This window comes from Lepisosteus oculatus, chromosome 16 (assembly GCF_040954835.1).
Source record: "Lepisosteus oculatus isolate fLepOcu1 chromosome 16, fLepOcu1.hap2, whole genome shotgun sequence".
NCBI classification, from domain to species: Eukaryota; Metazoa; Chordata; class Actinopteri; order Semionotiformes; family Lepisosteidae; genus Lepisosteus; species Lepisosteus oculatus.
In genome coordinates this window covers 1,049,540-1,076,574 of record NC_090711.1, presented here as the reverse complement: position 1 = coordinate 1,076,574, position 27,035 = coordinate 1,049,540, and the positions used below count along the sequence as shown (strand labels likewise).

Below are 27,035 nucleotides of genomic sequence, written 5' to 3'. Positions count from 1 at the left end.
CTCACTCTGGCTGCTGTGGGCTGGATCGGTAGAACTCTGCCCACTGTGGGCCGTGGCTGGGATTAGGAGACATGGATCCTAGTGCTGAAGCACTTGAAAGTCAGAGCAGAGCGGAGAAGTACGTCAAGGGTCCCAGGGCTTGTGACGGGGATACAGCTCTGAAACGAGAAAGAAACTACTTCAGTCTCTGGGTCCTAACAGGTGGCAGGAGAATATCACCAAGAATGGGCATTTGTTCTTTGAAACGACTTGTGTTGCCCAACAGGACGAGAGGCAGAGCGGCCAGCTTGTAAATGGGCTGTATCGTCAAGTTTCGGGGGGATATGATTACAGCCCTGCCACCTCTCATTGCCCTGCTATGTCACAGAGGATGCTGATGCTGTGTGCTGTGTGCTATTATGCACTTAAAATGACGCCTTTAAGAAAAATCTCACAAATAATGTGTTTACTTGCTGAGAGGCAGCAACTTGCCAGTGTGAGGGAGGAGGATGCGTGCCTGAGCTGCTGTCAGGAGCCAGGACTGTACTGCAGCAGTTCGCTGTCTGGCTCAGGCTCAGCCAAATGCACACATTTCAATGCCTAATATGCCGAAATACCTGACACCTCCTCCTGGTGGCTGCCAGCGATCGCTCTGTTTGGACAGCTGCAGCCGTTTTCCAAAACCAGTTTTACTGATAGCCGGGAGGTGTGAATTCTCCCTTTTCTGTCCGCAAATTGGCACCATTGACAGCTACACATACGAAAATCTATTAAACATTACTCGTCTTTTCAGGCTGTCAGCCTTGGCCCAAAGGGACGATTTGGCCATGACGTCTGAGAAGAGATATAGACGTTAAAGTGGTCAGCAGGAGAATGCAGTTAAAAGAGCTACAGCAGAACAAAGGAAAGAAATCTACCTTGAAGCATGAAAAGTGAAGATCTACAGTGAATAGAACCATTGCTGTTTACAGCATTGCTCTGTTTGTTCTGGCTGTACACTACCCAGGAGCGCCAGGGGCTGAAGCCTTGTGAACGATCCTCACCCCAGGCCTTCCTCATTCTCAGCATGCCAGTCCCACACCAGCATCTTAGGGTTTGAACTGTGATGTCTGTGACATTGCCCACCGCTGACACTGTGCGATGTGCTATTTGTCATCAGGCTCCCATAGGAACCCCTGAAGCTGGGTGCATTTGAAGGCGGAGTTTAAGTGTTTGTAAACTCAAGATGACTCCTCCACAGCTGTCCTTGAGTGGCTTAACACACAACTTTATACGCAAGTTTTTATAAGAGCAGTGAGTCGCGTAAGTTAGCATACAGTGTGGTGCAGTTTTAGAGATTTCCTAATCTCTCTGACACTCTGAATTTTCTGGCAGATCAGTGTAGAATTAAACCCAGGCATCTCTCTGCCTCCAGATTTGTTGTGTTTGAGCTCCTCAGCTTTGAGGGATTTGAATTGAAAGTAGCTGACTCTAACACGCAGACAGCAGCAACCAGATTTCCTGAGCGAGTGGCCTGCAACTATTCTGCAAAACACAGGCGCTTGGGAAATTCAATCCTCTTTAAAATATGATTAACTGTTTAGCCGCTATTGGAAAACTTCTTTCTGATCTTACCCTTTTGCTGTGATGTGCACTGTTAACCTGAATTCCACTCCCTCTCTCTACTCAGTCTTTCCTTACTCTTCCGCAGGTCATATTTGAAGCCATGTCTTTGAAAGGCCACCCAGGGTTCATCGCAGTGGATGAAGTCAGGGTGCTTGCCCACCCCTGCCGTAAGTAGCCCTCCTGTGACCCCATACTTTGAACCGAATGTTCTACTTTCCCTCACCCCAGAAACAACATGGACAGCGGGACCATGTTCCAGGGGGTTTAGAGAAGAGGGGGTGTGGGAGTGATGATTGTAGGCTGGGGGAAATCTCTGCAAGCATGGCACAGAGCATGGCACAAGCATGGATCTGCTGAGGTACTTTAGCCAGAATACACAGTGGACAGCCAGTGGACAGTGCTGCACACTCCATTCCCGCTCTGTAAGGCTCCCCCTGCCCACTCAGCGCAGCACAGCTCCTGGTCAGTGGCCTTGGCTTGTCTGCAGGCTTTGCGAAGAGCTCAGCGAATGGGAATGAACTGACTGCTCTGCTCAGCTTTCCTAGCACTCTGTGGAATTTGCCTTTGGAGCGACTTAAAAAAGAAAACGCTCCTCGCAACCTTCCAGGCATGAACAAAATGTTTTTTTGTAACAATTTTTTAACAACAACAGTTGCCCCATCAACATTGCCCCAGATCCTAGATAATTGCATAATGTCCTCCGTGCCAGTGATGCCCCAGCAGGCTGGAATGTGCTTGTTTATCTCAGACTTTCTGCCACATAGGCCTGAGACTCGAGTCTGGGTTTTACTAATGTCAGACTCCTGTGTCTTAAAAGGCAGCGTAAAAAAAACACTTGAATATTATTAATATTTCTGGGTAAATTGACATTGACAAATTGCTGGTCTTGGAAGAAAATCAGATCTTTCTTCTAGTAATTTTAGCTCAACCCAATTAATTAAAGAGAGAACTATTAGAAAGTTAAGTAAGGCAGGTTGCCTGACACAGAGAGAAAGTAAAACACCGCTGGTACCCCTCTCCCGGCCCGCGCAGGCCCCCCTTGACCGTGTGCTCTATCTCTCTCGTCAATGGCAGGAAAGGCCCCCCACTTTTTGCGGCTGCAGAACGTGGAGGTGAACGTGGGGCAGAACGCGACGTTCCAGTGCACCGCCGGGGGCAAGTGGTCTCAGCACGACAAGCTGTGGCTTCAGGTCAGTCCCTCCAGCAAACTCATCACTTCCCTGATCGGGCCTGCTTAATCGTTTTCAGCTTCAGACAGGTGTCCTGAGAGCCGGGGCTGGGAGGTCCTGCTCTGATCCTGGCACTGTGCATTTGCCCACAATTGTATCTGCTACAGTAGTACCTGGCACTTGCATTGCAATCCACTGCAAGTCTTAATTTTCTTCCAGCTGATGCTTAATTATGTTCATCAGATGGGTCCATTAAGTAATTAAGGATTGATTCAGTAGAAACATTACCCGCTATAAAATTGTGCAGTGAGATTAGATTTAGGAGGGGGATTAGAATCTGCTTGCTCTGCTGCACTGCTTGAAGATGGAGAGGGGGTCCCCAAGTCCAGCCCTCACTGACCGCAGTCCACCAGGTGTTGAAGATCGATTCAGACTATGACCTGCTCTAGAACTGTGGCACCTGTGTGTTTCCCATCTTTCCAAAGGTCACAGTGTCGTCTGTTTTTTTATGGGTTTGAGCTCCTAACTACTGGCATGAACTGATGCTCTGGGTACTGGCCCGACACTACACATCATGTGCACATCAGGTTTATTAGGTTGGCTGTTGAGTGAAATGTCTGAAATATTTTTTTTCAACAGGAAGGAGAGGTACAATAATCACACCTTTGATACTTCGAATAGTAATGATTAAGAATGATAACCGTCCTGCACCCAAGGGCAAAAGAAAACATTTTGCTGCATTGGGGTCTAGTGAAGATCAGCGACTACAGTGACTGCTGACTGCATTTAGAACTGGAGTTCACGGCTCTCTAGGGAGTTGGGCTGTGTATGCTCTGAGCGCCCCCTGCTGGTCCACCAACACCACTTACAGCAGCAACCTGGTTTTGCTCTAAGGCCTGCCATCCCAGTGCTGACCAGCCTCAGCCTTGCTTGCCTCCTGAGTTCAAGCCAGAGAGTGACAACGCTGCTGTTGACATGTCCCTCAGCAGCATCATAAAGCAGACAAACACTATACAACCCCAGTTACCGACAGCGGCTACCATCTTCTTTCTTTCCACCATACTTTCCTCACAACGTTCAATGTACAGCTGCTGCTCTGAGTGACAGACGTGGCAGCAAATGAGATCGCAAAACCAGCACAAGTCCTAATGACTGACAAAGCAAATGAAAGCATTACAGTGCTGTCAGTCATTGTCATTCAGACAATAAGCCAGAGAGAATAGACATGAATTGAAAACCAACCCTAGTGGAGATACGTTTCTTAAATTATTGATCAGAGAACATAAACACAGCAAGTGGTATTAACTGACATTCATCAATTTAGAAAATTGTATTTAAAAAAAATCATAATTTGTAATGTTTATAGATTAAATCAAATAGTACCAAGCCCTGGTATATTAGAAGCTCATAGATCACTCCCTGGCAAATTTCACAGACAAGCAGAAATTCGATTTCTGCAGAATCGCTCTGTTCTGTGGAAGCAGTTAAAAAGTCTGCTGAGTGGAAATCATACATTTAGATAAATAGCAATAGTAATATACTGTATAGTATCTTAATGATCTTTGAAGAAGTGTCCTTTGGATTCCAGATTTTTGCAGATCCTAGTCCCCTGCAGGCATTGAAGGGATTAGTGAGTTTGGTGTGCAGGGATGCGTTCAGCAGCTTAGGAGGGTGAGGAGAAGGGAGTGTGGGGGGTCCCGTCGTGACTAGAGATGCTCACGTGCTGCACGCTGTGCCTTCACATGTTTCAGCAGTGGAACGGTAAAGACACCGCGCTCATGGTGACCCGGGTGGTGAACCACCGGCGCTTCTCCGCCACCGTCAGCGTGGCCGACACTCAGCAGAGGGGCGTGAGCAAGTACCGATGTGTCATCCGATCGGACGGCGGATCAGGGGTGTCTAACTACGCAGAACTAATCGTGAAAGGTAAGGGTGGTAATAGTAGGTATTAACTATCCATCAGGCCCCAGCTGGGGTTCCGTGGGAAGCATTATCTGCACTAAAACCTTTCATTATTTCAGCCATCAGCAGCTGCCTGTGTTCTAATTTCTTTAATTATCTGCAAAGTTCTACAGGCTGTAAAAAAATGCTGTTGGTTAAAAAAAAAAACATGCCTGCACCTACAAAGGAAGCTGGAGATTTAGTTCCATCTTGGGGCTGTCTGGCTCGTTTCCAGAGACCCCCCACGCTCTCTCCCTCTCTTGGCCCTTTCGCACCCCGAAGCCAAGTGGGGCACCTGGCGGGACTGACGATTCCTGGCCCTGCGTTACAAGCGTGGCACGGCTCGGCTTGCCCTGGATGACACTGCTCACGACAGGAGCCGGAGAGCAAGAGCAAGTGCCACAGCCACTTCCCTGCTGCTTGTGTCTGTAACGAGAGTGTCCTTGAAAAGAATGACTGTATCTCTCGGGAGGAGTCCGCCCCAAGGCGAGCCAACACAGAACTGCAGGCGGCCATCACTGTGACAGAGCCATGCTGGTGGTTATCAGATCGTTAACCTTCTGCTGTTTCTGCTTCTTGACCTGGGCTGCAAACACAGTATTCATCCCGAGAGGTTCCCGAGAAACTCCCGGTCACCCGGCCACCCCCCGCCCCGCCTCTGATTCTGCTCGTCCACTTGGGGTTCGGGCAGGGCCGCAGTGAATCAGCTGCACCGCACTGTCGTACTGGACGTGCTTTCATTTCTGTTAAATGCTCTCTCTGATATCGCGCACGCAAGCGCTTTGGTAAACGAGACTGTCATTCTGCAGACTACTGTATCCTCAGATCCTCCGTCCCTCCTGCTGTGTGGCTGATTGAGGTGAAACAGGTACGATTGCTTTTCGCAGGAAGTCTCGGCACAAGGAGTGAAGGTATCCTAACATCTGTGCAGTCAGAGCCTCTGTGGCCACACTGTGAGGGAGGATTATTCTTGAGCAGGATTCAGTGCAGTCCCCATTCTCTGTTACTTCTTGCTGCAGTGCCTTTGTGGGCAATCTAAAGGTGCAGTCAACAGAAAATCTGATACTATTACCTCACAGACCACCTACTGTATGACTGAGCAGACTTTAGACGTTTAGAAGTTGCTCAGCAATTCAAAATTAACAAGTCACACACATGTGTATCGCCCTCAGTGGTGTCCCCTCTGTGTTTGTGGCCAAGGAACCCCAAATTAACAGCCTGTTTTCAGCAGCACTCCCCCAGCCCCCACAGTCTCCCCACTGGCACCCTGGATCCCAGCGGTCAGAAAATCCTTAGAAATAATATCAAGAGAGGCCAGTATCCAGTGATGCCAAGAGAGGGACTGAGGAGGCTTCCAACGCAGAACTGAGATCTTTTTAATTGCAGTCTGACAAACCAAGATCGGTTTCTGCCTCTCCAAGAGGCCCGTGTTATTGTCACGGCCCTGCAGGCGTGCGGGTGTTAACGGAGGATGTTCCTGTTTCGAATTATGGAGGCGCAGGAGGAAAGTCACAGAAATATGAAGAAGTTGTTGGGTGGTGAAGATGTATGATGATAATGGTTGCTGTCGATGAGAACAGGCTGTGATTCATGATGGCTGGTTGTAGGTTGGGGCTCTTGTTTGGTTTTGTGCAAAGCATCTGTTTCCCTTGGTTTGACCTCGGGAATGTTTTCTTTTGGCTCTGTTATTTTTCAGCTAGAGAAATTTGCAGTAGAAATATAGATGTGGTAGAGGTAATAGTTACTCAAAGCATTTGTACAGTGAGCGATGAAGTACTGTAATGATGTGACTTTAGGCACTGTGAATGCCTATTTAGAAAAATGCACAGAATTTTACATTAGCGTTTATAGCTTTGTTATATGTGCTGCCATAGAACATAACATTAAATGTTATTGCTAGAGATTTCAGTCTGGTTTGGCTCTACTTTCAAAAACTCATTTGTTCTTTTTTTTAAGCCCAATGTGTACCATCACGAATAACATTTATGCTGAATTCACAGCAAAATCCCTTATTGCTAATGCAAAAGTCATTTTGAGGTTCTTTTTGTAACGTTGTTAATATTTCATTTTTCTAAAATCAAGACAGTATTTTTTCAATACACTTACAAATATTTATTAGGTGAATAAAATAAAAAAAATATTTCAACACAAATTGCATTACCAACAAATGTCATTCTTCAATATTTTAAATTGCGTTTTCGATTTCTCACATTAGAAAAACTGTTCACTCTCTGTGAATCAAGTAAAAGCAGTAACTGGGTTGTCATGCATGGTACTTCAATATAGATTGTACAGTATATGTCTTGGCAAATGTATTATAATATTTGTGTTTTTCGTTTCAGTTGAAGGGAAACTTAAATTTGACTTAAATCTCGAGAATATTCCTATATGCTGTCGTGTCCAAAGCCCATTTCTGCTCATCCTGGGCCTGTGTGCGTAGTTGTGTGACATGACCGTGGCGAGGACTGTCCGCGTACTCATCCCTAATCAAATTCCCGCATGTCACGCCTCTGCAAAAGTCAGCAAAAACTTTGAGCGATTCTCATGATTGAAATTGGCAATTGTAACCTGCCAGGTGTTTTCATGAATGGTGTGCAGGGACTATAAGAATAAATACTGTGCTAATAGTCTAGTTTGGTTTTGTTTTGCTTAAAAAGCCTACGGAACTGAAAATACTCTAATCATTACAATAGTGTCAGAGTATTGCATTGCAATGGAGTGTGCTGTTTTTGGACTTCAGATGCTCAGCAAGATACATTATTTGGTTATGAATATTTTGTTTATCTTCAGGTTTTATGTTGGCACATTCAGTACAGAAAATAGAAAAAATGAGTGGGAAAACTAGAGCACCACTGAGTCATGGCTGTCCCTTCTCTGCAGCTTTCAAACACAGATTGCATGATATTCAGATATTCTGTGTTCCTCTGTCGGGCTGAAGAAAGAAACCAAATGAGTTAACAGCTCAAAAAATGCAGCTGGGTTCTCAGAATGTGAATGAAGTTTATGCTGAGTGATCTCAAATGGGGAATTGTGCAAAAAAAGAAAAAGGAAAACAATTTTGAATCAACAGCATCTGTCTTGTCCCCGTGCCCACGCTAGGGCCTCTCCTGTGAGACTGTGCTCAGGTGTGTGGCAGTGGGCTGTCTTCCAGGGGATGCTCAGGTGTGCAGAGACACTGCTGACAGATAGCCAGAGCACTGGCCAGACTCACAGCTCAGCCATATTGTGCACAGTGTGTGGGAATAATTCTCCAGCATCACTTCAGCACCCTTTGAAACGAAATATCTGCTTTTTGTGTTCCTGTCCTCATTGGGACTTGTGTGCCCGGCAGCCAGAGAAATATGTGTTTGAGTGTAGTGTATTTTGTGCTTTGTGTTTTTCTGTTATGAAATTTCTGCATCACCTGGTCCTGCTATAAGCAGCCTCCTTCTTAAATACTCAAAGAATAAAGAAACAGTGGAAGAAAAACCTAGAGAGAGTCTAACTGCAAAATGTCTGAACTCTCCTGTAAATTATCTGTGCTGCTTGTAGCATTCCTGGGAGCTTTCTCTCTCCCCCCCAAGAAAAAAAAAACAGCAAAATCAAATGAGTAAGTGCAGAGTGAGGATTCAAAGACAGAGCGCTACGTTTTCATTTTCACACGGAGACACATGAATACGCGAGTCTTTAAAATCTGCAGAGAAGAAGAGAAATGCTGAGATTTGGGTGAGATTAAAATGCTGCGCTTTATAAATGTGCTTTTCACCAGCAGGCTGTGGAGACATTAATAACTGCAGGAGGTGGAAAGGCGAGGATAGTGGGGGTCGCATTGAGTCGGGGTGGGGGCTCTTTTCTCAGTAGCTACAGAGTGAGAGAAGAGAATCGCTGCAGCACCTCACTCCTGAACCTTACCTTTCTGCCCCTCCACCCCAGGTAATGGGACTCAGTATTGCTATGCTGCTCTTAAGTGGAGTGATACTGTAGGTTATTACTCTGAAGCAGCTGCTTAAACTTAAAAGGTTCTCTAATGGGCTGAATTCATCTGTCTTGCTCTATTGGCCTATATCATGCAGACCCAACTCCATGCACCCTCGGCCTTCTCTGCTAACTCTTTCCTGCCCGAGTATCTCCTAATGTACAGTAGCTGTCGCGACCCCTGCAGGGTCTCTGTCTCTCTCGCTCATTGATCTGCAGATGCAGTGTGCATGGAAATCAGGCAGAGTGGACTTTTCTTCCCGAAAACTCCCACTGGAAAAGAAGTGCTCAGCTGGGGTTTGATCTCTCTGTATCGGAGGAGACTGAATAGCGCTAGGCACACCTCCAGCCTGCCCCTCCCTGCATGTCCTCGTTGCTATGCCACGGGCTCCTGCTCCCCTCTTTCATGTGGTCAGGACAGCACTGGAAGAAAGAGAATAAGATAGTGGAGGTGTGATTGATTTATTAATGAGGTAAGGGGGCACGTCCAGAGTCTGTAGATGGAAGAAGAAGGATGAGAGACGATGGATGAGGGCTATGGCTGCCTTTAGCTCCTGGTGTCTTCCACAGCCCCTTGCTGCTCTTCTTCTGGACACTGGTTGTGGAGGGAACACCTGCTGGTTTGACGTGGCTGTCACAGATCGCTCTCCTGCCCCCATCAAGCTCACAATTTGACCCCCATGGTAATCATTGACCCCTAATCATGGAGGGTGAGCTTTCCCCTTCCTGCTCACAGCTCCTTACCTGTCCTCTCTCAAAGCTGGCTGTCCCATTTCCAGCCTCCTTTGCACCTCTTGTCTCTGGCAACACGGGAAACCTGTAAACCAGCCGGGGCGGGATGCTCGTAGGGATACAGAGAAGTGGACCCAGCTAGTCATTGAGATGAGCACCCAGTGCGCGGGAGCTCGGCGTGCCAAGGGTGGAGAATCCACATGTCCACACCTGTGCCAGGGAGGCTGAAGGGGCAGCAGGCCTGTACTGGAAGGTGGCAGAAACCGGTATTTTGGGTGGGGTTTGGAGGAGACGGTTGTCCTCCCTGAGCTGGAAAGGTGCATTAGCAGTGGACGACGGCTGTCCTGTTTGGGAGGAGGCAGGGCTCTGTGAAGAGCCGAGACAGGCCGGTGCAATGCAGGAGGGGAGGCAAGGGGGCGTCCGAGTCTGAACGCTTCAAACACCTGCTGGTTCCTGTGTGCTTCCAGACCAAAGGCTCTCGCTTCTGAACCGGAGCAGCAGGATATCTGACGAGGAGCGGATGAGGCTCTTGCACTGGGGTCCCCGGAGACATTCACTGGTGTCTTTCCATTTCCCTCTGTGTGTTTGAAGTGAGGGGGGCTTTCTTCAGCATTGTGTTATTTATGGTTTGGTTTAAAGACTTGAGATAGGAAATATTTCTTTATTAAAGTATTTTTATTTGTTTTGGAAGAATGCATATTGAAAATGCCCTAAGAACACAACGAAAGTATTAATAATATATTTACACAGATAGGCATGTGGTCAGAAGAAAAGAAAACCTGGTGAAAAGATGCTTCATGTATTATGCATTATATGCCCTGTACACTGAGCGACAGTGTAAAAAACTCTACAAATGTTATAGGTTCCAGTACTCATTTATTGCATTTTTAATCTTAGTATGTAGAGATATTATATCATGCATAGATATACTTCCCCAATTAAAAATTAGGGTGAATCCCCAGTTAAGCTTCTGTTTTTGTCCTGGACAGCAGGACTTTAATAGCTATCCAAGGAGTAGCACAGCCTGAGTCTTTTAGGATCCGAGTCCTGTCTTTTGACTATAGATGAGCCGTGGAGATCAGATAACCGTGTGACAGGGAGGGAGACAGAGCGCAGAGACTGTAAGAGCAGAGTGAGAGAAGAGCATGAAAGTGCCTGTCGGTAATGGCCCAGCATGGGTTGATAAGGAACGGCGTTTGGGTTATCATGAGCGAACGGAGGAGTATTAAAGCATAATGCCGGGGTCGGACTGGTGCTGTATTAGACAAACATCCTGCACATGCTAACATAAATTGAGAAATAATAAATAATAGAAAAAGGATTCAACTCTGTGTGCAGATAAGGTATCTCTAGTTTCCCACAATAATGCACCTCAGAATGTCACTGAGGTGCTTTAATTTCATTTCTCTGTGCAGCCCTGTACGCTGTGTGATAGCCTTAATATCTCCTTCTGTGATCAGCACGGAGGACAGGTACACCTGGGGGTGTGTAGGCAGAGTTTGGTATGGTACAACTGTCTGCTTAATAGGTTACAGTAATTAATTGGCAAGCAGTGAAAAAATTAAATGTGTGATGAATACCAAGCATTTACAAAAATAAGGAAGGCGCATATCCTAAGAATATTTATTTTAGCCTAATACATATGAATGCTGCAAAGTATGTTTTTTTCACACTATAAACCGTTTTTTACATTCTTTGTTGTTTGGAAATGTGCTCAGTGTTAAAGCTAAAGAAAATTTGCAAAAGCCTTTCTATCGCATCAGTGGAGTGAGTGCAGGGCTGGGGTCTCCTGACGTTCCTGCAGTTGGTATTTTTGCAAGTCTTGAGAAAAACAGCAGATTTCAGTAATTGTTGTCTCACAGCCACAAATTCCCATTTTACGCTATACTTTTCTCCTACTGCAGTATCTGCTGTGCTCAGTGGGGTTTGATCTGATAGCATGTGATTGCTGAAGCTTTACAAAAATCCTCGGATTTAAAAACTCCCTGTGGAGTGCAGGTGATAAAGACTGAAATTATGAGGCTGATGTTACAGGCTTGGTTTGCCGCCAGCATGCGTAGAGAGCTGGTTTAAGGTTAGTGTGCATTGAAAACTATCAAAAATTTGAAATGGAAGTGAACCCCATTTAGTGCGAAGCTAAGATAAGCATTTCCCAGTCCTCCCCTCCAGCGGAAATCTTCGTGCCGAGGTGTTGTGGGAGTGGAAGGCTTATAAGGGGCTGCACTGTTTCCAGAATCCTTCCTTCTGTTTGTTTGGAGGGAGAGGGAAAAGATCGCCCTGCTTACCCGCCACTCCAAGTGGAGAAGGTCTCGCGGTAGTTTCACAGAAAGGCTGGGAAACAGCAGGCAGTTCTGCTGTAGGTTCCATTGTCATGAGATAGTTTAATGAAGCAGCAGTTTGGAACAGCAGCAGTCTGCAGTGCAGGCCACAGCAGAACAAAGGAGCAGGCAGAAGGCCATCTTGATCTGCGTGCAAACCCATTTCTCCATGCTGCAATCGTCTCCCTGCTACTAAACCTAAGCCCAGAGTTACTCTTTCGTCAGCCCGACTCCAGACAGAGCTGGGCCTAGTGTTTGAGTTGCTGTTGAATCAGTAAGAAATAATCTGTTATCTGTGTTTGCTACATCTTAGAGAGCAGATAGTGTACATCTAGCTGTTCACCCATGCCTTAGCCTCTAGGTTTCTACTTATTGAACACCTGTGTCTAATTATTTAATGGTTAATTAAATAAAAGGTTAATGTTCACTGTCCCTTTTAATTAAAAAACGCCCCTTTAACGTAAGCACGTAGTCGGGTCTCTCAGACCTTTCTTTGTTCCTGCAGCATGTGTCACTTGGAAACAGGTGTATGTTACTCATATGAATAATGGAAGAGCAGGGTTTCCACAGAAGGACATCCTTTCTTTTGGTCCTTAGTTATAAACAGCATTAATTAAAGGATAAAGGGTGTCGCTGTTGGATGTTATCATCAACTGTAGTTCTAGCTGGTTTCTGCTGCAGGCTGGAGCTGGGCTTCAAAAAGCATGAAGAGCTCGGGCAGGCGGGGTGTAGATTTAATCTGCCCAACACTTCGTATGCGACCAGTCTGCATTATTGCTGTTTACGTCCTATTGAAACTTGTTGTGTGCTCTAGTTAAGGGGTTTGTTCAAGTTGGTGTACGCCCTTTGTTACCTGTTAAAGGCGCAAGTTTTATCCTAGAAAATGATCTAGAGTAGCAGGCGGCAAAGTCAAGCCCGTGTTAGCGGAGTTGAATCGGCCAGAAGCTCTCTCTCCGGACACGCTCCCTGCCCGTGTTGTCACTCGTGCGCAGTCGCGGAAATTGGGTGACTTAGTTGATTTATCAGAAACTTCTTGCGCCAGAATTTATAGTCCAATTATCATTTTCTGCCACTCTCTCTTCCGTTAAACAGCCCTCCATTAAAAAGTTAGATACTGGGAAGAGCGCAACGAGTGTGGATATGGATTTGGAGATCTCTAGAGAACCACTAATTGCCGTTCAGCAAGCGGTGGAGGTTAGGGCGTCGGGCTACAGGGCGCACTCCCGTCTCGACACGCTAGGTTAGGGGCGTGTGCCGCTCGTGTGTTTTGGTTCTGGTCCGCTCAGTGTGGGGACGTTGGGGCGCATCAAGACGCCGAAGTCCCTTTGGATTTTTGTCCAGGATAGTAAGGTTAGAGCTCGCTGTATTAGCTAGATTCAGTTGGGTTTGTTATTTTATGTCTTCTGGCACCGCTCGAGTTCCTTTTCGTTGTTGTTGTGTCCTGTATACGTACCAGTCACTTATTCACTTTTTTTAAAAAAATCCCTTTTGCACCGAAGTTCGGTCACGCGTCCTAAGTCCCTCACCAGAAACCCACCTGCATCCAAACCCACCCTAGACACCTGGGCTCCTAACACTGTTAATTAGCAGAACTGCTAAGGGAGCGGGAGCCGTTTTAGGCGCATATTGACGGCAATCCAGAAGAAACGGCGGTCAGGTCAGAATGTAAGTCTTTCCCTCACGACCTGCTGGATCTAGAATCGCACTTGCAGTGTGATGTTTGAAGTAAATGTGCCAAACGGACATTGAGGGAGGAGCAGTTTAACTGGTGGGCCATGTGTCTCAAACGTTCAAAACTACAGCAGTGTGAGGGAGCCTATATTCCTGAGTGGAACATGCAGCTGAGGCATCACGGGGAGGGTTCGGTACAAGGTAGCCATTTTGGCTCATCTAGGAAACAGGGTGGGTGAGTAGCTGAGCCGTAATGGTGACTGATAGCCCAGTAAGTGATTACAGCTGTTGGTGGGAGTAATTAGTCCCTGATAATTATACATTGCCGGGAACAGAGCAGGCAGGTAAAGGCCAGTGGATTGAAAGACATAAAGGTGAGCAAGTTAAACTATACTTTAATAGTTATTTAGTTAATTTGGGGTTTGGTGCTAATCCTGTCTCATCTCCTTATGGAAAATAGTTTAAGAAAAGCATACTTAGGGCTCTGCTAAAAAGTTAGGATTTTTGCTTTGGTCGTTTTGATTTAATACTAAAGGATATGTCAGCCTGTTGTAGAAAGACAATCTGACCATTTGAAATAAACAGACCTTTATTATTCGGCCATCTGACAAGCAGCTTTTCAGGTTTTTTTCATTCAAAAATACTTTGGTGGTTGTTGCAATCTTCAGGGTTTCAAATGATTGTAGCAGCTCCTAAGAAGATGTTTTTGAAAAGGGATTTGAGTGTGGATCTGGCTGCCATCTTGGTTGACTCTGCCCCAGTCTGTCACTAATAATGTGTTACTTGTCTAGCATGAAGTTGCTATGCTGCCTGGAGTTGGATAGAAGCATTCAAAAGTGAAAAGAAGAAAATAAAATCTTTAAAGTCACCTACAAGCTTGTGCTATTTGGAAGCTTAATAAAAAGCCCCATTATGAAGCAGTAGCTCAGATTGCTGTTGCCTGTTCTCACAAGCTCATTAGTGCCTCAACAAGGGCTACAGTAGGGATCACAGCCCCGATTGATGGAGTAATTACAGTCCCCAGCGGCTCCCGGGGAACCCAGACGCCCAGCGGCTGCTCGGTGCTGTAAGGGGGACGGGCGTCGTCTGCGCAGGCCGGCTGTCCCGACGTTCAGAAGCCGATCCCTGTATAAAGACCCTCTCTCCCGGGACCTCGCACGCCGTGGCCAGTGACGCTTGGCGGCGGCGCTGTGAGGACTTGCAGGCCTCCCGGGAGACTTCGGGATGGGGCAACGGTGAAGACGAATGAAGGTGGGGCGTCTCTAGAGAACAGCCCCAACACGAATTGCGTTGGGTTTGACTTCCTTAACCCCAAACCCATCGTTCTGCGGCCCGTGGGCTTCAGTCTGCGTGATGAGCAGCATGAATCGCTGCATTGACTTGCCGTGTGTCAAACTGCATGGGGTTCACCTCCCTTCAGTCCCCTGGCAGGCAAAGCTGGAGCCACTTGCAAAGCACTTTGTAACTGAGTCGGAAATGGGTTGTGGGGAGAAGCAGTTGTGCGTACAGCTCAGGAGATGATAACCTCCTAAAGGATGAAATTAGGATGAATCTGTGTGATGATTCGTACTGTTCCCTCTTGACAGGTTCTGTCAGAGTTTGGTAATAATACAGCCACATGTCATTGATTGTAATCACTGTTTGTGTTCTGTAATAACCGCGTAGGCCATCGTATTTTCATATCTGTCACAATTTACTGCCTGCGCAGCCGGCTCAGTAAGATGCCCATACCACTGATGAATTTCAACACTGATTGCTTGAATAATATTTCAATTGCCTGATTGTTGTGTAGTGACTGAAGGGCCACAAGCCCTGGGACGCACTGGAAGGTCAGATCTCTGGCCGGCCCTGCTCTGTGACGGCACTGGTAAACGAGTCTTTTTCTTCCGCAGCCCCACCCACTCCGATTGCGCCCCCCGAGCTGCTGGCAGTAGGCGCCACCTACCTGTGGATTAAGCCCAATGCCAACTCCATCATCGGAGATGGGCCCATTATCCTCAAAGAGGTGGAGTACCGCACCACCACGGGGAACTGGGCCGAGACCCACATCGTGGACTCGCCGACCTACAAGCTGTGGCACCTTGACCCGGACGTGGAATACGAGATCAAGGTCCTGCTGACCCGGCCGGGGGAAGGCGGCACAGGCCCTCCTGGCCCCCCCCTCGTCACGCGGACCAAATGTGCCGGTGAGTACAGCTCCGCACTCTTCCTTATGGCTTCAGTGGCAGGAGGGGGGTCACCGGCTCGAGAGCGCGTACATGCAAGGACCCCGTTGCGCCCATCTGACTTTCTTGCTTGTAGCTAATTTCCAAGGATCCCAGGATCTTGTCCAGCTGTTTTTTAAAAGGAGCCAGGAGGTGTTGGACTGCAGGTCTTGGCTAGGTGGCTCGTTCCAGGCTGCCGCAACCCTTTTGCGTGAAGAAGTGCCTAAAGCTCTTAGTTTTAGTAGCGGTTCTCTTTAGCTTCTGGTTGTGTCCTCAGGTTCGTGTTTTATTATTGACTGCAAAAAAACTCCAGAGGGCTCTGTCAGTATCTGTCGGGATTTTCAGTCAGGTCCTGTCCTGGTCTTCTCTGTTCAAGAGACTAAGAAGGTTCAGTTCTTTTAGCCTGTCAGTACAAGACATCACTGCGAATCCTCAAGAACTGGACAGTCTGGACTGATTCTGGAGCAACAGTAGGCGTTGTGTATCGGGGTGACCATAAATGCACACAATATTCTAAATGAGTTCTTATTTGCCATATATTGTACAAATCTGAGACAAACCCTTCTGATAAAAATGATGCACTTAAATATATATTCTATCATCCCAGCCCTTCATTTTATAATCAAACTATAGGATTTTATTGTCAGGTATTGTCAAATAACATTAGTAGCATTGCAGTTGTGAACGTTACTGGGATGTATCCACAATTCCTTGCTGTGTTTTCTCAGTTTGACTGCCAGTTCTGCCCCAGAACCTGGATTTAGGTTAGCCTCCCTCAGACTTGTATTCTGAAAGATGCCCCTGAATCAGTGCTATTCTGAAACCAGTGCCTGGATGTTGTTATGCTTTTTGCTTTGAAAGCCAGGCTCTACTTAGGTGGCTTGCTCTTTCTTTTATGGAAGATAAGTGCCAGCAATCTGGAAACCATGCCAAACACAAAGGCTTCACTTTTGATAAAGAGCAATATTTTCTTGCTAATTAGAAAACCTTGTTGGGGATTTACTAGTTTATCCTTATGAATTGTGCAAATACGAATAAATTGGGATTGTAAATACAAAAGAGAAAAGGAGGGGGAAATGAAGCAATTTCACATGTAATTATTTACACAGTAGGTAGGATGTAAACCATGCCTGAACAAAGCACACTTCATTTAATAAACTGACAGATAATCAGATAAAAGCACAATTTTCTGTAATCATACCAGTATGTAATTTCTGAGAATCTAGTTTTTAGTACTTTGTGATTGCGTCAGTTGAAGACAAGCTGGTATGTGACCTGAATCGCAATCTGAAGTACAGAAGAGCAGGAGAGAAAAAGTTTCTGTTCTCCTGGTGAGTCAGATGATGAAGAGTCCAGCTGGAGTCTGGAGACGGATAGCTGTACTGCTGCTGGGTAAACTGGTTCTGCTCCTGAAGAGCCGCGCAGCTTCTCTCTTCTCCTCTTCTCAGCTCTGTTTCCAGCCCATTGACGTGTCCTGATTTATTTATTATCTGTATGGCATAAAATAAGGACAAAGCCTCATGCACACTCACACACTCATGCACGGATTACAGCAAATAGCAACCAAATAAATAGGTTTGTAGATCACCCAGTTTCACAGTATAATAAGCACTGTGGTGCATCTATAGACTGGCTAGTTCTGTTTCATCTGTACATCTTTGTAGTCAGTTTATCAAACTTGGGCATTCTGCCAGTGGAAACAAAGTGCATTTGATTCACTATCCCCGCTGTTCATGTGGTGGCGATAAAGTGAACGAGAAGATTTTTTTTTACAAAAATGAGAGCAGATTAATTGGGTCAGTCTAGGCTTTCTCCAGGAGTCTATCACCTTAGTGAGGTGAGGGGTGACGTATCCAACCCCCCGGGATAGAATTCATCTCTGCAGGTAGCCAAATGAAGTTCCTGCACACGTTGGATTTTCACCCTAGCTGGTGCAGGGCCAGAGGCAGGACCGCACCCTACATGGGAGGCTGGAGCGCGACACCAGATACTCTAGTCGGCATGCGTTCGGGCTGCAGGGGGAGTACGTGTTGGTCTTGTCAAGATAAACCCAGGGAAGGGAGCAGGAAGGAACAAGAAAAATGAGGAAATAAAAGCAAATATGAAGGAAGGAACAAGGATCGTGCTTCTGAGACGGAGTGATTGCAGCTGTTTTTTTACCTCGATTAATAACACGGGCAACGTGCTGGCATGGTGCTCTGGGTATACGAAGAGAGAAGCAGATATTTTTCTGTTTGGTGAAAATAATATACAAATATGCCGGCATCTTGCCAGACCCCTGCAGCTGTTCTGTGATGCACCGGGCACCACAGGTTCCCCTTGCCTGTCTAAGGTCTCCTCTCTGGCCTTTCCACACTACAGAAGTGCTCTGATCCAGCACTTCCCAGTCCTGCTTGCTGGAGGGAGAGTCATCCCAGTTGCATTTTTCTCATTCCAAACCACAATGATTCATATTATGCTAATGCTAATTCAATCTGCTGTAAACTGTTTCCTCTATAATACATACTGTACCTACAGGCAGTAGCATTCATTATGCTCATGCAGCAAGGACACCAGGGTAACATATTCAGGATGGAAAACATTTAGCAGAGTTAAAGGCGCTTTGGTAATAATAAAGCCTGATGAAAAAGTACATAGCAGTCAGTAAGCGAATAATGCAAAGGTGGAGTTTGGCTTTGGTGGTGCAGGCTTTACAGCTGGAAGGCTGAGATACTGTCTTCAGAAGCTCCGCTGACAAAACTTTCATGAGGTTTTGAAAAGTATAGCATTTCTCCATCCCAGAGTCTTTGTAAACAGTTCTGGGCAGTAGAAGGGGTGTGATCATGGGAGGAACCAGATTAAAATACAGGCATTAAGTTGAAAAGATGCTTTTTTTAGAAACTGATATCAAAGTTTTCAAGGGGCTATGAAGGTCAGCGCCTCTCTGTCTCTTCAGTGGCTGCTGACATCATCACCCTCAACAGGAGGTTCCTTAAAATGTGAAAAATGTTCTGGTTCTGTTTCACCTTGGATCAAGACAGTTACAGACACAGCCCTTGTTGTGCATCTGGAGGTGAGAGTCCACAAAGAGGGACCTGACCCTCCTGTTGCAAACGGCAGCGAGGGAAAAAACAAGAAACGGCAGCGCGGTTCTGGAGGGGTCGTGGCAGCGTTTGCCCCCTAGTCTTCTTTCGAGGTGCCACAACGTGTTAGAGCACACCGATGAGCTTGAGAGAGCCGTGCACCTTCCTGGCAGACGGTGCGGTACTGGGGCCAGGGGCCAGGGGCAGCTGTCAGGTCCTGGCAGAGCATCTTTCCTGCTGCTGGACTCGCCTCTGCGTCCGCAGCTCCGGGCCCGCGGGCACGTCGGGTTTAGATCGAGTGCAGCGGCTGACTTGTGCACACGGCGTAGTTAAATCACAGGTCCGACAGGGTGTTCCTCGGCCAGCACAGGCACGAATTGACCGCGGTCCAGGAGTTATTTAGAGATGCTGTTTCCTGGCGTTGAAATTAACTGTAAATCTGTTTTATACAGCTTCGTTACCAACTGCTTTTGTCCTGAAAGGAAAGTCGTAAACTGAACGGTATACCAGAAACTGCTCAGTTCAAAGAAAATTAAATAATGAATGTGGATGTGGGTCAGCTTAGCTCTGTACTGCCCTCATGCATTTCAGCACTTTTGCCTTTCTAATGGTCCCTGGGACACTCATGTTCACAGAAGGCTGACAAAAACTTTGAGTAGGAGGTGCATCATTAACTTCTAATGGAGGAGTGGGATGAGCACTGCAACCATGCTGAAGCTGTGCAGGTATAGGAATAGTTAAACAGCACTGTCAGTCTGACCTCTAAAACAAATCACTTGATTTTTTTTTTAAATCTGAAATCATTACAAGCTGAGAAGCAGTTTCTCTGATATCTGCGATTCAAGGATTTTGGTGTAAACAGATTAACTTTCTTTTTTTTCACTCCTGAAATGGATGGTTTGGATGGGAGCTCTCTTGATTGCAAGGTCCAGGTGATTGGTTTCTGAATGTGACCAGTTATTAATGGGAAATGTGAGATGAGACAGCATTTAATTTGAGTCTCCCCTGTCACTTAATCCCTCCTTGCCATCATTACTGCTGACATACTCTCTCAGCTTAGCACTGATAGCTGCTAAGGCTTGTTAGGAGGTAGACTTAAGATCCCTAATCCATTCTTCTATTGCAAAGATCTATAGACCTCTGCTTGACTTGAAACCAAACAAGATTATTATCTTTTCTTAACAGTTTATATGTCCTTTGCCTTGTGTTAGGAGATCAAAGTGAAAATACTTTGTGAATTATGTGTACTGGGCTTCAATAACACCGTCTTCCCACTCTGTCTCTGCCTCCTATCTGTAGTGTGCTATCGGTGATGTAACTGCATTAACTGAGAAGTGTTGACACCCGTTCTAGACCTACCCAGGTGAGCATTCAAAGGTACCCGTGAAATCCAAGCACGAGAATATTGCAGTTCACAGCGTGCTGGGCACTGGGATGTACTCTTCCTGTATAAAAACAAATCCTTAACCTGTCTGCCTTGGTATGGCCCTGTCTAAGTCTTAGTTCTGAAGATGTATTCTGAAGACTATATCTCCTTTCATACCTATTAGCTGATATCTTCAATTTTAATTCAAAATACTCTGGTTTGTACTGAATGGTGCCTTGAAAGACGGTTATGACTTCGAAGGCTTCATCCTCCAGCTCTCCTTGACTTCTGTTAGTTAGCTGAAGATCGTGAAAGAGGTCACATCCAGCTGGGGTTCTTGAAATTGTCTCAGTCAGCAAGTCCGTTTCACACTCCCAGTTTTTCTTGTACGTTGCTAGTTTTCTGGCACAGGGTGCTCATCGTCCCTGAGAAACACATGGAACCTCTTTGCCCCTTCCCAATACGTAATAAAATATTGCTGATACAGACCAGGGGATCAGTCACACTCATAGATTTATAGCCCTTTTAAAGGCTTATACTTTTCAGCTAATGGTTTAAATATTTATGTGACAAAATCTAATACATCATAATCTCTATCCCTCGCCTGGCCTCCTCGCGCTCTGAGATAAGGAAGCCAGTGTTCGCTCCGTCTCCTCTCCTCGCGGGCCAGGGGCTCTGGACTGGGCCCCGGCCAGGCAGGACCGCGCTGTCCAGGCTGAGACCCTGGCCTCTTTCAAGATGAGATCCTGGGATCAATTGATCAGATCAACAAACGAGTGGATTAGACAGGCTGAAAGCCCTCTTCTCCTTTACAAACTTGATGCTTTCATCTGCAGTTTCTTCTACTCATTTTTTTTAAATAGCAACTGGCAGCACTGCTGTGTATTGCTGCTAGAAATGAATTATTTCCTTAGTGTGAGCCTGGATTTACACGGTGCAAGGCTCTATTTTGTTTTGAAATGCCGTGTCTTTTCCAATACCTTAATGAATTATTTAGCCAGCGGCTATATCACCCTGCAGCTCACACTCCAGGCATGAGCCTGGCCAGTTCCTGGATGGGAGACCTCCTGGGAAAGCTGGGGTTGCTGTTGGGAGAGGTGTTAGTGGGGCCAGTAGGGGGCGCTCACCCTGCAGTCTGTATGTTCTAATGCCCCAGTATACTGTAAAAAGGTACCATCCTTGGGATGAGGCATAAAACTTAACAATCCCAGGGTGTTTCTCAAAAAGAGTAGGGGTGTTACTCCAGTGTCCTGGCCAAATCTCCCTCTGGCCTTTGCCAGTCAGGGCCTCCTAATAACCCCCCTCTCTGAACTGGCTTCATCAGTCTGCTCTCCTCCCCACTGAGTGCTGGTGTGTGGGGAGAGTACTGGCACATCATCCAGGTGAGGCTGCACACTGGTGGGGGTGGAGGGGGTCCCCGTTATCTGTAAAGTGCTTTGACTGGAGTATCCAGAAAAGCACTAAATAAGTATAAGAAATTATCATTTGTGAAATACAGCAATATGAATTTGTAGTTGTATCAAATTGTGTTCTCAATGCATTCATTCCTGCCAGTTTTGTGTCTGTACGAGAATGTGCTTTACACTTGGAGGAGGTGAGGGAATGTCTTGTGTTCAGGAGTGTATACTGTAGAAGAAATATTCTAGACAACATCCTCTTCTCCACTGGTTTGGATATGTGAAATAGTGGAGATGTACCTAAGGTAGTACAAAATGAAAATAGTAGGACTGATTTCAGTTATGTTCTCCATTTCCTTTGTTCAGCGCAGACCAAAGGGTGACCCTCATATCACTGTAATGTTTTATTTATTTTTAAATCTTTCTCTCTGATCTCCTTTTAAAAATGAACATGGTATTTTGAATTGGGATTTGACATAGGCTGATTGTTCTTAATAAATGAAAACAGAGATTAAGCGACTATTCTGTATTACATAAAACGTATCTACAGAACAGATTACCATCTTATTATATAATGCATAAGTATTGTACAAACTGTCACACTATGCAGCCATTTAATATTTCTTGCGCACATAGACAAGCTGTGTGTGAGCCCATTTTTGTCATGTCCTAGACAAGTTTGTAATGGGCTTCTACAGCAAGTTAGTTGTAGATGTTATTGAGAAGATGTCAATACTCCAGTCTGTAGTTTGCAGAAGAGAAAATAAATCCGGTTCAGGTTATTGAAATGCAATTCTGAAGTGGAAGCAGCAGTGTAATAAAATGTGCCTGTGCGCAATCCATTCTTTTGCGAATCCCTGCATACTAGCGCTGGCCCAGTTCCCACTCACAGATAGAAAGGCATCACAGCGGAATTAACCGGGTTTCTTTTTAAATTTATATCTCCGCAACTCAATACAGACGTCATGAGCTAGCATATTACAGATTTCTGTGCAAGTGCTTGGTGAGTTACCAAATTAATCAACCGTGATAAATCAAACTGTGTCAATAGTTTTATCCCGCGGGAGATAATGTAAAGCTTTTAACTTAAACACCACTGTCTGCCGCTGAAAGGAATTTTTATTAATGATACTTTGACAATTAAAGGTGATATTTCATGTCCCATGTATGTAATTGTAAGCCATTCCTGAAACCTTGTGATCTGTTGCTCCACTATAAAAACATTTCAAGATTATTGATTCCCTGTTATATAAGAAACATTTTACACTTTGAACTGTTCACATGAACAGGAAAATAATAGATATGAGCGGTGATATAAAAAGAATGATTCCACATGAAGACGGTGAGGGTGAAAGGAAATGCTTCGTCACATTAAGAGGGGTTTTCTACAGATGTTTCAGCACTTGTTTAATGTTTAAAACCTTTAAAAATAAACATGATAATGTTGTCCTGCAGAGTAGCTGAGCCCGTTTGAATCCAGTCCGTCTCTTGCTCGGTTGCAAGTCCATCCCATCAGTGTGTGTTGGGAAGAATCGGAGAGCTGCATCTGCCGACTGAAAAATTAGAAATAATACTTAGAAACCTTCTCTTTCAGTGCTATACTAGATTCCCTTGTGATTTTGATTACTATATTATATGTTTGAAATAAGTTCAAGACACATTTTCCACCTTTAATCTTATAATTTCTGCTACTTAATTGTTTCTTTGAAGCAGTATTTGCTCCCTTTCCCTTTTGTGAACTCCTGCAGTGTTGATTGCTGTTAATAAGAACCCCTGTTAGCTAATGTATTTTGTGTAATTATTATAAATTATTCCTTTTTTCATTTTTACATGTAAAGCTACCAGTCGCACTGTGGAGCTAGTTAGTAGCCAGAGAAATGAATGGCTGTATGCTTTCAAACCAATGGGAGCATCGCACTGACTCTCAAGAGCAATGAAGTCTGTTATTACCAGTTTGAGCACACCTGAAGAACCTGTTTATTTACTTTTATATATTTGTGTTTATTATTTTCTTTAAAACAGTGAAGAGCTAAGGTAAGAAGCGACCCCAGTAGGTGTGGAAGTACTGAGTAAAAGCCCTTTTGTACAGCTCTTTGTTTGAAATGCTGCAGAAAAGATTGTAATGGATTCAGTTACAAGAGTAGTAATTGCTGCATTACCTGGGCAATCTGGAAGGGTTTTTTTGTCCCTGTGAAGAGACTAAGTGCAAAACAATAATTCCCACCTGGGGCAGAGGGATTGAAATCCTGTCTTTACATGGTGATTCTCTAGATCGAACCGGGAAAGGAACGGAGTGCTGTAGAGTCCCTGGAGGTATGGCAGTCTGAGACAGGAGCTCCTTTTTCCTGTTTATTTCCATGGAAACTCAGCTTTGAACGATCTCTTATGTCCTTTTGTTTATGGACTTTATCTGTGCACCAAGCTGATTTCACTCTGTAATGGATGTTCTCTGCTGTATATATATCATATTCTGCCTTAAGAGAGGAATTGGCTTAGGTGGGGAAAAAAGTTGCAATTTTAGTTATCCTCACCCACCCCCACACACACACACTTTTAAAATGCCCTGAAGGGTTATTTATTTTGTAATACCCTTCATTTTTTATTTGAACGAATAGTGTTGCCAGAAGCATTTGGCATCTTCATAGTTCTCTTCTGGATGTCTGTTGCTTTGACATGAGGGTCCCAGCTCTCCCAGCATTGAGGAGTGACAGATCCTCAGCTCCAGCCTTGACAGGTTTACAAATGCAGATCCCTGCCTCTCCAGGCAGAGCAGGAGGACCTGGCATTCCTGTGTAAGTGTAGCACTGAGCCCGTGTGAGATTGTGATAGGCCCCGTGTCATGCTGGATACTGGGCCTGTTGGTTTTGGTGTCTTGCTGCTCCCACCTGGGTGACGTGCAGCAGCCATTTTGCACCGGTAGCCCTGCTGCACAGCAGATCAGGTGGAAGAGTGAGAAGCTGCTTCATCGTTTAAATTGAAGGGCGACTTCAGGAAGACGAGTTTGATCACGTCCGGAGTGGGATTCAGCCAGGGCACCATGGTTAAATCCCCTACTCTTACAAAAGTAGTGCATGGTATCTTCAATGCACAAATAGTCAGGGACATTTTATTCAAAGCACAGCATCTTTTAAAGCACAGTGCTGAGATGGCCATGCTGGTGCATTGGCACTGAAATTCTTCTACAAAAGGCAGAGTGCCTCTTACTGGTCCCCCAACACAGTTACACAGGTTTTGCAACTGTGATTTTTACCTGTGCATGTATGTGTGTTCGTAAATTCAAAGAACCACATTGTAATGATTTAAAAGACAGAAGTAGGGAAAAATAGCAACTACCCATGTTAAAATGGCTCTTGTCCATGTGTTGTATTGAGATTATCTCAGACATTTACTTGCTTTTTCACCTGCAGTATCATGGTTTTCCACACATCTTTATGCTCCTTTTAACATTACGTACCACTGAAATTATATAACATTATATACTTAATATTTTAAAAGAGTTATTAACCTTTTTTTGCAAAATCTGCTGCTGCAATCTCTTTTACAGCTATGTCAAGGGCCTTACAAATGTAGATAGAAGGGGCCAGATGCTTGATGGGCAAAGATTTTTTTCAGACTTCAGATGAAACCTTGTGGTGCTGCACACGCAGTCTGATAAATAGATATTGCCGATGTCTCTTGAACGTCAGCACGGAATTAGCTGAGCACCCCAGAACCCAGGCACAGAAGCGTAGTTCAGCTGGCAAGAAATAACCAGATGCTTATTAAACAGAAATCATGCTTCATTTGGTCTCCATTAAGTTGCTTTGTTCTGACTCCTACATCCTTAAACTATCAGAATCCAATTTTTACTTCATTAGAGCCCTGAATAGAAGAGACCGACGTACACCTCATTTAAAAAGAGACCTTGTAATGGTAAATGGCTTAATTTCTTCTGAAATCGGGTAGATCAATAAGAGGGTGTTTTACTGTTCTTTTCAGCCTACGTTCTTCAATAGAAGCATACAGGCCTCAATTAAATGTAATGCAGTGACACTGTGGAGGGAGAGAGGGCCTGGAAGTCTCCATTATCACCAGTTGCTTTCATTAGGAACAGAGCCTTTTTTGACATGGAATGAAATCGGGGATGGCAGATTTCTTTAAAAAAAAATGTTCTTTATCTTTGAATAATGCATACAGTTGCTTGTGTGGCAGATAATGGGACAGCAATGCATTATGCTCTGTCCCTCCTGGACACCACAGCTTTGATCTGGGAGTGAGTTCAGTTTGCACAGGGCCACCATTGCTAATTATTCCATGGGCCAGGCTGTGGTGCGGTGCTGTAATGATTCCTAATTGCTCAAACACAAAGCTACAGTGTGACTCATCAGGCTGAGATATGCAACAGAAGACTCAAGTGTATTTAATTGCTGGATTAGACAATTAATTTGTCTTAATTCCCAGGCAGTTTCCCTTATCTTTCACATTCAAAAATAGTGGTTTTGTTTAAACATTTATGCATCTGTATATTACTCTTCTGAAGACAGTAAAATATTGTCACACAGTTTGCATTCATAAATTTTTTAAATGCAGAAAATGATAGTAGATTAACTATCCTGATGTATCAAATATTGTTGTTTTTTCTAGTAGACCTGTGGCAACGGTTTAGGCTTAAAACAGTTAAATTGTGCGAAGAGAAAATTAATGGTCATACGCACGTTTCTGTTTAAATAATTTAAAATGCCAGTTATTCTTCAGGAGTTACTTTCCCCCCAATTTCCTTTCTCTTTTTTAAAGTTGAATCGTCTATATAATTCCAAGGATTTTATTTTTGTGTTCGCGACAATACGTTTCGAGATATGGTGTACTCTTAATTCCTCTTGCTCAGTAAGGCGGACGCGAGTGGTAACGGCACAGGGCAAGACAGTGAAGTCCTGACTCGCAGCAGTGTTTGTGATGGAGGTGGCCATGACCAGAACGGTCCTGTCGGTTGGGCTGTCTGGCTCCGTCGCTCTGCAGCGCGGTGGTCTGGGAGCGGCTGTGTCTGAGGAGCAGCGGGGGTCTGTCGGCCTGCGCGCACTGCGTACAGCCCGGGCGTTTCCCCTGCTGCGTGTCCCTGAAGATGAAAGGTTGTCTGGTGGTGCCTGTCAGGTAGTGTCCCTTTCATTCTGTGATCAAAAGGAGAACTTCCCTGTGATGTGGAGAGAGCAAACACCCAGGTAGAGAGTGGAAGCTCTGTGAGTCTGACTTGGGAGCAGCCTGGTTAGATTTGCGCAAACTACAAAATGGGGCACTAAGGCCATTCTCCTTCCTGCGGCATGTTGACAGCAGTTTCTTTGTCCGCTGTAGCTTCTAACACCTCATCACGTGCAGTGCAGGAGTGTTGTCCAACGTCTGGCTGGACTGCCAGCAGCCGGTCACAGAGCCCCTGGGCACTGAGAGTGGGGAGCCGTGTCCGCGTGCTCCGATCAGCACGCCTCAGCACTTCGCTGCTGCTGCTGCTTTTCCCTGGCGTTGTCTGTGAACTGGTTAAGTCCATTGACTTGTGATCTTCCTCATTTGTGTTATCTCACAGCAGTTTAAGCCACAAACATGCCTCTTATTGTTCTAGTTTGTGTTCTTTTTTTTTTTAGCTGAGATTCGTGTTCTGCCTGCATTAGC

At 45.3% G+C, this 27,035-nt stretch overlaps 1 protein-coding gene across 15 annotated transcripts in view; it reads left to right on the top strand.

Annotated features, from left to right (window-relative positions):
- The window catches only part of ptprt (protein tyrosine phosphatase receptor type T), a 190,516-nt gene that overhangs the window by 54,998 nt on the left and 108,483 nt on the right, over positions 1–27,035 (top strand). For all 15 annotated transcript variants that reach the window (XM_069179631.1, XM_069179626.1, XM_015365125.2 and 12 more), the window contains 4 exons: positions 1,670–1,751; positions 2,659–2,774; positions 4,505–4,679; positions 15,262–15,555. In XM_069179631.1, coding sequence (XP_069035732.1) covers positions 1,670–1,751; positions 2,659–2,774; positions 4,505–4,679; positions 15,262–15,555 — 667 coding nt within the window. The remainder of the gene's footprint in view (positions 1–1,669; positions 1,752–2,658; positions 2,775–4,504; positions 4,680–15,261; positions 15,556–27,035) is intronic.